This window comes from Pimephales promelas, chromosome 15 (genome assembly GCF_988280905.1).
Source record: "Pimephales promelas chromosome 15, fPimPro1.hap1.1, whole genome shotgun sequence".
Lineage (NCBI taxonomy): Eukaryota > Metazoa > Chordata > Actinopteri > Cypriniformes > Leuciscidae > Pimephales > Pimephales promelas.
This window is the reverse complement of record NC_142783.1, coordinates 24,452,375-24,462,349: the sequence shown is the minus strand read 5'-3', so window position 1 is coordinate 24,462,349 and position 9,975 is coordinate 24,452,375. Positions and strand designations below refer to the sequence as shown.

The window sequence follows — 9,975 nt, the reverse complement described above, 5'->3', positions numbered from 1 at the left end:
AAAGTTTTAGTCATAGAAATGAGTGTTGATACTTTGCAAACATTTTAATGATTATTTTTGGAGCATACACATTTGAAAATATTTGTTTACTTCAAACTGCAACTTGAGTTAAATAAATGTTTATAATATACAAAGAAAATACAAGGGAAAGCACAGCTTGCTTTTTGCTTTGTCTTTTTCTCTTTTCTCTTTTAAATGTGCCTTGCACACAGAACCAGTGTTTCTGTATCTATAGCTTTATTGTAAAATTACACAAATGCACTCAGGGACTTTGATCCTTTAGCAGGGAAATGAACAGTTGAAAACATACTCAACACAGTAACGGAGGCAAAAAAGAAAGAAAAAGCATGTGCATGATTGTATGTAGACATCAAGTAAAACAAATGAAAGAAAAAAATCCTAATATTTCAACAAATGCAGGCACTAGTAAAACTTAAAACCTGTTAAGGAAATGCCCAAACACTCTATAGTTAGCTCTACAGAAGCAGGTGTGCTTGTGTCCATGGTCTGACACTGCAGCTGCAGGTGGTGATGTTTAAGTCTGAAAAAAGATGATCTATGCCAAAATTTACACTGGACCTGGAGTAATGACAGTAAACACAGTAGGTGAGGAGAGACTACCCTGGCTGCCAGTGGCTCAAGCCCTTAAAGCAGTAGAGTGACCTGGGAAAGGCCTTGTGAAGCAGCCAGTTTAGGAGGAGACCCTAATTGGTTTCAGGAACTAGTGGAGCTGCGATGGGATTGTTTTTCCTGTGTATTTGGGTACATGTCGGGTGCTTGGGGGGTGTGGGGGGGATTTCAGAGCACAGCTTTATTTTCTGCAACAAAACACAACAGGCTTCACCAGTATGGGAGTTGGTCAATGATGTAGAGAGAGCATGCTCAGTTGAGGTGGAAGCCCTTCTCCATAGTGGCAGCAAGGAGGCGTTCTCTCATGATCTCTTCGGAAGAATATTCCGGCAACTTCAAGTAGTGCACACACGTGTTAACTGAAGGATAGCTGGCATCTGTTGCATCAACCTAAGGAGAAAAGACAACAGCAGGTATAAAGAGAGAATGTTAGTTTTTCTTGTTAACAATGTTAACTGGACTTGATCTTAGCATATTGAGAAAAAAATAAAAATAAAAAGTGAGCTTACATACCTTTCGGACTATTGTAAGACGTGGATGGAGGTTGGCCAGTCCACCAGGGGGCAGGGTCGAGCAGCCTGTAGTGAACTGGAGGAACGCTTTCCTTTCATCTGATGACATTCCACACAGGACTCGCACAAAGCGCAGGAAACCAGGACTGCAATACAATTAAATCATCAACATGATGTGTACTATATGAAATGTGCCCAAATACATCATTTCATACACTTGAATGTGAATCCCGCATTTATACACGACTACTACAATATTCTAATAGCAGAATATGGCACATGCAAAACGACTTTAGAATAAATGTTTTATGTTCAGTGATCCAAAGTTTGGGTCAGTAAGGTTTTTAAATTTTTAAAATCTCTTATGCTCACCAAGGCTGCATTTATTAGGGAGAAAAAAAAAATCCCAACCATACTACATAGCAATACAAACAGTACTATTTTGAAATCATTTTAATTTAAAGCTTCAGTCCGCCGTTTTTTCCTCTTTGTCGCCATCTCTGTTCGAATTCTGCAATTGCAGTCATTCGCGGAATTATCATCTTTACGCGAATAGTACCTCGGCACGGCACAGAGCGTATGACAGTGTGCACCTGTCAGTCACCGCGCGGTGTGGATACTGTCATTAAGAATCACAGATTCTACTTTTTGGAAATATGACCAACATAACTTCACCCTAAAATGTAATCTGAACAAGTAAGTAGCATTCACTTTTGTTCTTTTGACCAACGAACTAAAGAAAAAGCATTGCAGTAAATCACACTAAATTAAATCTGATCCCTCACAACAAGTTCCCTCACAGATTCCTGCAGTTAAGCTTATTTACATGTATATTCCAATGAAGGTTTTGTCCTTTATGCACCCCAACCATCCAATTACAATTGAGTTATTCCATTCATCACTTCTGAATCTAAAATTATTCTAAATAATTGCAAGCCTACTTGCTGATGGACTAAAGTTAACTTAAGACTTGGAATCCCTTTTATGATGTCACACCCAGCCAAGTGGAAAGGAGGGGGAGTGTAAAAATTACCAACTTTTCACATTATATTCAGCATTTTAGTGTAAAAAACAATGGTGGGCGGTTCTTTATGTTTAGTAAGCATATGGCATTATCTTCGTGAAAATGTTGCACTTAAAAGTGTAAATTGTGCACTACGTAACACTATAATGAAAACACTACTGTAAAATAATGTTTTAGCACGTTGCAGGAAGAGCGCAACCACAGAAACCGAAAATTCTCAGGCCAGCAGCATGTGCCCAAATTTTTATCTGAATCTGAACTGTTCTATTTCATCAGAAACAATCTTAAAACAGGGCTTTAAATGTAAAATACTGAACTTGTCCTTTAAACAGCAATGCTGTAATTTAAAAGAGTAATATTGATTTTAGATGTTTTTTTTCCCAAAAAACATTGATGCATTATTAATAATATTGCACAAATATCATTTACCATCAACAATATGGTTTATTAAAAATTTCATTATTGTCTGCACATAGGCTACTCTACAAATAATGTTGTGACTAGTTAGCATTATTTTATTTGTTTGTAAGGCAATAGATTGAAAAAAAAGATAAAGAAAGTTAAGTTAAATAATTTTAAAACTTACACTTGTTCAAACTAGGCTTTTGTACATGTTTGATGTACTTGTGACATGTCTTTTAAAGGTGAATTTTGTTTTTGTAATCAGGCTCTCAAAAATTACATTTGAATTTAGATTTATCGACTTTCAAATAAAAAGTATTATCGGTAATGGCCAACATTATCATATCGGTGCATCCCAAATAATTACCAAGACAATGTAGAGCAATAGAAATAATAGTAAATGTCTACCTGTCCCGTGTATAACCAAGTTTAGGTTCTGTGTAGTTGACAATGTCTTCAGAAGTCCAGGATGGAGATTGGTTGCCACACAAGATCATCTGCACTTCTTTATGACTAAATGAGCTGAGTTTCTCCATAGGGAACACTCTGTTAAAGCCCTCTGTATCAAAAAAAGCACCATATTTATAACTGACATGAATAATGTAATAATGAGTGTCACTCATAATATTCTTATATTTGAACAGCCAAGTTACACATACTGTTTTTGTATGCTTTGATACACACTGAGTGTACCTTAAGTAAAGTGCAAGGCATGAGAGTATTGCCAATCTTATCATACCTCTAAAGGCCTCCATTTGCTTCTGGATTCCTGTGTGCATGCAGAAGTCAAACATGAGCTCTACATAGTCCTCAGCATTGTCCATTGTGACCATCTGAAAAGAGGACAGCAGAATTAATAGCAATTAAATCTTATTTTATACAAGATGACAGCAGAAACAATGCATTGCATAATTAGATACCAAGCAAACAGTCTGCATTTAATTGCAGGCTTTATTTGAAACTTTGAACTTAAGTTAACCGTCAGTAATAAAATAAGAACAAATTAATAATTTGCAAACAATAGCACAAATAAATACAGAATAAACAGAATAAAGGGACAAATTAAATAAACATCATGACAAGTTTTTGAGGTGGGTCTAACAATAGTGTTCAGTGTCAACAGTAGAAATACTACAGAAAAAATAAAAAAAATTAAATGCAGATCAATGCTTATAATTATTTGCAACTACTTTTTTTTGTGTGTTTGATCATTTAAGCATTTAAGAGCTAAACGAGCTGTACTCAAGCTGTCCGAGAGGTGGCTTTATTTGCATGCCACTTTAAAGATCAGTGGTGTACACTCTTTTGGTCTGACCATGAAACCTATGGGAATGAGTAAAATTATGCAAAAAAAAAAAAAAAATATATATAAAATAGTTTGGGCTCTGTTGTTAATTCTAACTTCTAAAATTATTGTAATGTACCAAATGAAAGTGTTCCCTGGCTGTATAGTTTACAGCATTAATTGGGAGATATTTTGTTCCTTTAAGAAAATCAAACTATCAGTATTCTGAATATTCATCCATAGGTATCAGCACATTTCTAATATACCATCTTATTGACCCAAAACGTAACCATCTCTTTCAAGCATCCTGCCGACTATCCCAAAAGCAAGTGTGATTTTATCAAGATGACAGCAGGAAGTACTGACCTAAGGGTGATGAAGGGTCCCTGCTATACAAATATTTCTACATTGCAATAACTACAAATACACAAAATAATGGAAACCACAAAAAGAGAAGATTTCATTTTCATTATAGAGAACACAGGGCATAACATTGCATGTCTGAAAAACATGTGACATACCTCATCTTCTCCATTGGGCTTCAAGTCTACCGATGAGAAGCCATGTACTTTGGATGATGGACAGAACTGGAAATTTAATCTAATAACAAATAAAACAAAGAAATTTAGATAAGCAACATAAAAATGTAATTAAAATACTCGGCGACAAGCAAGAAATTCACACGATATTGATTTCCTTGATTAATATACAAAGTGACATTCATATCTCACCCAAGATCTTCTACACTAAGTGGAGGGCCAGAGCCCATAGGATTCTTTAGCATGAGATCCTGTAGCCGTGTGTTCTTCTCATCCTCCGACAGACTCTTATTGCCTAGGATCTGCCTGCGCTTCACAGACAGCGCCTTCAGCTCTTTCAGGAAGCGTGCTCTGTGAGGATTCACTAGTTCAAAGTCCTCCCACGTCAAGATGCCGTGATACCAAGCTGGTGGCTTGGGCTTGGGTGGGTCAAGGATAAACTCGGACTTAGAGTCTTCATCAAAGCTACCCACTGAGTATGTGTCCTGACCATCCTCAGTGGAAGCCTCAGACTGGATTTCAGAGAAGTGGCAGTCCGACTCAATATGGTTTTGATAAAGTAGCTTACTCATGTTGCTTTTGATGTCACCCATACAGAGCAGTTTGAAGAAAGGCTGGGATATGGGCAGGTCAACGAGACGGTTGTCCTGGATGCATTTGGCCAGAAAGATGCCAAGGAACAGGAAAAGCTTGGTGATACGCTCCAGTTCATCACTGTCCTGAGGGAAGGGAGCAGGGAAAAGGCCGCAGGAACGCTGCACATAATAGCCGGGAGGTTTTAAGCCTCCGCCCAGATCCACCTGATGAACAATGAAAGGTCAGCCAAAATGAATCAGCCAATTGAGAACAGTCTCATACCTATGGCTAGAGTCTTGTGGTTAACAGGTAAACATGCTGTAAAGCACTTACTTGACGTGACTCATCATCTGGGAAGTCGTCGTCACAGAGCCAGATACCGAGGGAAGTCCTCTGGAACTCTGCAGCAACAAGGGCATAGAACTCCAGGGTGGGTCCAAGACCAGTGCCCTCCTCCCCCTGGAACTCCACCTGTGCACGATATCCATCATTATCAGTCTTAAACAGTCGGAGATGGATTTTCACTGCTCAAGAGCAGAGGTTCTCAACTATGGGCAGGGCCTCAGCAAACTGCCAAGGAGGCCACAAGATGACTTAATTTTAGGGCTGGGTATTGTTAGGTATTTCACAATTCGATTCGATTTCAATTCTTGAGGCTTCGATTCGATTCGATTCAATATTGATTTATTAGCTTCGATATCGATTCAATAATAAGTAAATACACAAGTAATTAAGTGCCAGAGTATATTTTTAAATAATGTGCGCAGTATTACCAATGTTAAAGAACAAATTGACCCCATCATGTTTGTTTCCTGTCATGGTTTATTCAGCAGAATAAACTGTACAATATGTGTTGAAAACAAACACAACTGTGACAAGCACTGTACAGTGCTTTAACAACACCTCTAAAGTGCATGTAAGTAAGTAGTAGAAAGGATATTTCTTTCTTCCTATACATTCAAGTTACAAAAGAAATGTAAACAGAAGCACAAAATGTGCATACTCAAAAAAAGTCTAATATTATATTATAATTTTGTAAACAATAACACTTAACAGCTGATCACACTTAACAGCAATTGCGAGTTATCAGAGATGTTGTTCATGGTTAGTTCATGTTAACTAATGGAACCTTATTGTGAAGTGTTACCATTTAGCTATTACTACATTTACATGTAACGTGTAACAAGGACACTGGTAAAATAAAGTGTTACCATAATTTGTAATGAAAACAGACTTTCTCAGACTTTTAGATCCCACAATTTTTTCCCCAAACATTATTGTTCTGGTGTTTACCTCCAGTACAGACTTTCTGTCAGCATGTATCTGCATCACACTCTCAGCCCACTCCATCATACTCTCTCCACGAGGCACCTTGACACGCTCGTGCTTGAGCCGACCAACACGGAACTCGCCGGGATCATCACGGCGAACTGTTGTGGATGGCCGGGAACGCTCCATAGTGGCTTCTCTTCGGTTTTGGAGCCAGACAATAGCCCTAGAGAGAGATGCAAATTCTCAAACGGCAATTTCAGATTTGTATGAATGAAGTAAAGATCACTTTGAAAACTGTAAGCACAAACCTGGAGGCTCCAAACGCAGTGCATGTAAAATAAAGCTGCCGGGTTTCAAAGGGTATGAGGAAAGGACACTTGCTGGTTAACTGCTCACACCAGTCAGGGAGAGCCCCGCTAGCCAGGGCCAGTGGCTCCTAAAAGACAATGAAATCTTTTGTAACATCATAAATGTTTTTACTGTGGCTTTTGATCAGTTTATTGCATCCTAGATGAATAAAAGTATTTATTTCTATAATCAAAAAAGAAAAATTATACAGACCTGACTTTTGAACTAACCTGCATCTACAATGTATAACATGCATAAAAAAAACAAAAAACTACATTGAACAAGTCAGATTACCTCGATCTGCTGCAGGATTTTGGTTGTAATTTTTTTGCTGGTGAATTCCTCAGGTGATGCATTGAACTGTAGCTCTTCCACATCTACACAAATAAATGTGACTTATAAATTTATAAAAATGGAAGCAAATACAACTGGTTCAAGACAATGCTCTGGGAAGGCACTCCTTACCTTCCTGTAGTGTGCGGCCAGATGAAGGTTCTCCTCCGATGGTGAAGAGGATGCGAAGGAGCTGCAGTACGTCCTCTACGCTGCATGCACTCTGGCCTGAGCCCGCCTTGGCCTGAGCCTGCTCACGTGCAGCACTCAGGATGTCACAGCTCTGTGTGGCGGACAAAGTCCCTGAACCCAGGCCTGAAGATCTGCAGCCACGCTCACAGAAGTCCTGTAAAACCATGCAAGTACTGTTAACACAAACTACCCTTCATTTTTCCTCCCAACCATTTTATCATCATCATCATCATCATCATCACAACATACCTATAACAACGCAATTACTAAATTTTTACCAAATTATATAGTTTATGGCCAAAGACGACAAAAAAAAAAATCAAAAAAAATCAAAGCAAATAGAGAAAGTCCACAATGACAGCTAAACCTTCATGGCACAACATTTACACCCATTTAGGCAATAGAATTTACAACAACTGTCTAACAGGTGGCTGCACAAGTGACAGTCAAGCAAGAAAGAGAAAAAAAATACTCAAAAATATAAAAGGGAAAATAAAGATGGTATGTACAGATATATATGCACATCCGATGGCATTCTATACCTTGTATGCAGCTATGAGCTGTGAACAATTTCTGTTTTTCCTAATACTTTTATTAGAGCCGGTTAATTTCCAGTGGCGCAGGAAAGTTGAGTCTGCATTCTTCTGCATGTAGGTTATCAAGTCATTCTTTGGTAATTCATCTGTGCCAAGGTACTGTTCCACATGCTCTACAGACCAGCAACCCTACAACAGGAAGAACCAAATGTTGGTCTTTCCTGATTGTAAAGTCTCACGCAATATACATGCATTACAGTAGGCTTAACCACTAGAGAAGCCCGTGCATTTAACAATAGATACCACTGGGGTCATTTCACAGTCTTCTGGCTATAATGTTAGTGACGTCTGACAGACAATTTACTGAGAAGGAGCATTTACACATCGGGGACAGCCACAGAAAAATCACAGCCAAGATTTTAATGAGCCAAAGAGAGTGAATGAAAGGAAGATAGGTAAAGAGATAGAGTGGAGGAGAAACATTAAAAACGTGTCATTACCATCTTTCCACTCTCTCTTTCTTTGTCAGAGTCCTTCAATTCTCTGTACATTATCCTACAAAAAAAAAACAATGTTTGTTAACAGACTTCTGGGGGAAAAAGCACTACGAAAATGACTACAAAAGTTTGAATACTGAAAAGAACTGTAAAACATTAGACTCACGTATATGTAGGTTCCCAGATGCGTCTAAGCTTGTCAGGTTTAATAGCACCATTGCATGAGAGCTGGAGAAGCTTTTGGACATAATAGAAAATGGTGGACTTGTAGTTGGTGAGAGGTAGCTCTACTTCTCGTGTAGTCCCTAACCCTGCTACTTTCAGGATGAGAGCCAGACGGGGTGAAGGAGTGCATTCCACCTCCTCTTGTACCTCTGAGCGAGGTGTACCTGTACACATTAAACATGAGCCATGCAAAATCACAATGGATTGCTGTGTTTGACTCAGGCTATTGACTCCCTATTGTTGAATGGATAGTCTACCCAAAAATGAAAAATCTGTAATGTACTGCAGCCAACAGTGTGAGAATTAATTTTGTCACCAGTACCTGGTGTAGGGATATCCAGGTCAGTAGTTTGCTGGACGTTGGTGCGGCCTGGTCTAGGGTCAAATGCAGGTACTAAAGCAGAAAACTGTCTCTTTAGCACAAAGTCGTCGTCCCATGTCCTGCGCCGACCCCCTTTGGTTTCATACTCCTCTTCCTCCTTTTAGGCCACCATTGAAAAAGCAGAGTGGTAAAGCTCTCTTACATATAATGCTCAACAGCTTGCAAATGTGAAACACATATTTCACCTAACCAAAGACATGCTACACAGAGGAAACATGCTGGAACAAAAACGAACCTGGAACACCAAATACATTCTTAACCCAAAGAAGAAGAAAAAAAAAAAAAACACTTCACCAAACTAAAAAAATTTAATAAACACCAAATTTCAAGTAACCAGAGAGGAGAAGACGAAGAAAACCAAAAATAAAGGATTTCCACTGTACTATTATTGAAACTACAACAGGTTTTACCCTATGAATATGAACGTGGTAACCAAGGTTGACCCTGGACCGTACCAGAACTTCCTCATACTCCTGTTCTTCCTGATTGTCATCCTCATTCTCATCATCGTCATCATCTGGCTCTGGCAAGTCTTCCTCGTCATCTAACTCGGCAAGCAATGTGTTGGCCCGACAACTGTCCAGGAAGTCTGAGCAGAAGACAATGAAAATAAATCAGCCTTCATATTTAAAAAAAAAAAAATATCAATGAGATGAATTCAGAGGACAAGACTGAGTAATTAGTTTAGTAATAAGCAAAAACATAAAATTAGAGATTAATATTTATAAAAAGAAAAAAAAAAGAGAAACAAGGCTGAGGAAGGGGCTGTACTAGAACAATTGAGGGTGAGGGAAAAGAGAGAGTGTATAATAAATGTAACATGGCCTACCATAGAGTGAAAACTCAGCCTCCTGACCTGTGTCACTCTCGCTAGATGTAGAGGTCAGGCTGGTCGTCAGCGTGTTACTGAGCAACTGGCCGACGGACAAACCTGTAGTTGCCGTGGCTACATTATTGCTGCTGGTTACTATAGAGGTGGACATTGTAACAGTTGAGGTGGTACCAGTGGTTGTAAGGTTAGGAAAGCTCTGTGCACCCATAAGAGGAGAAGCTGCAAACAAAACCCAAAAACTGTGATTAGTCTACAAAAAAAAAACTAAATAAGCAGTTAACTGAAATCAAAAGCTTGCTCTAGAAACTAAACATGCTTAAAATGGCTGCAGTATGCAAATCATGGCCAATATTAGAATCCTGTTAATATTCACAGAATATACTCTGGAGC

General features: G+C 38.7%; 1 protein-coding gene across 7 annotated transcripts in view; it reads right to left on the bottom strand.

Moving 5' to 3' along the window:
- Nucleotides 1–19: 19 nt before the first annotated feature.
- Nucleotides 20–9,975, bottom strand: part of hectd1 (HECT domain containing 1) — a 28,506-nt gene continuing 18,550 nt past the window's right edge. For 5 of the 7 annotated variants that reach the window (XM_039678129.2, XM_039678328.2, XM_039678564.2 and 2 more), the window contains 17 exons: nt 9,583–9,804; nt 9,164–9,342; nt 8,694–8,850; nt 8,313–8,535; nt 8,150–8,204; nt 7,656–7,838; nt 7,054–7,267; nt 6,883–6,965; nt 6,549–6,676; nt 6,262–6,463; nt 5,302–5,439; nt 4,585–5,192; nt 4,375–4,453; nt 3,308–3,401; nt 2,977–3,127; nt 1,144–1,288; nt 20–1,020 (listed from right to left, as the gene is read on the bottom strand). In XM_039678129.2, coding sequence (XP_039534063.1) covers nt 883–1,020; nt 1,144–1,288; nt 2,977–3,127; nt 3,308–3,401; nt 4,375–4,453; nt 4,585–5,192; nt 5,302–5,439; nt 6,262–6,463; nt 6,549–6,676; nt 6,883–6,965; nt 7,054–7,267; nt 7,656–7,838; nt 8,150–8,204; nt 8,313–8,535; nt 8,694–8,850; nt 9,164–9,342; nt 9,583–9,804 — 2,999 coding nt within the window. In that variant the 3' untranslated portion in view covers nt 20–882. The remainder of the gene's footprint in view (nt 1,021–1,143; nt 1,289–2,976; nt 3,128–3,307; nt 3,402–4,374; nt 4,454–4,584; nt 5,193–5,301; nt 5,440–6,261; nt 6,464–6,548; nt 6,677–6,882; nt 6,966–7,053; nt 7,268–7,655; nt 7,839–8,149; nt 8,205–8,312; nt 8,536–8,693; nt 8,851–9,163; nt 9,343–9,582; nt 9,805–9,975) is intronic. The other 2 variants (XM_039678265.2, XM_039678496.2) reach the window with 2 other exon arrangements.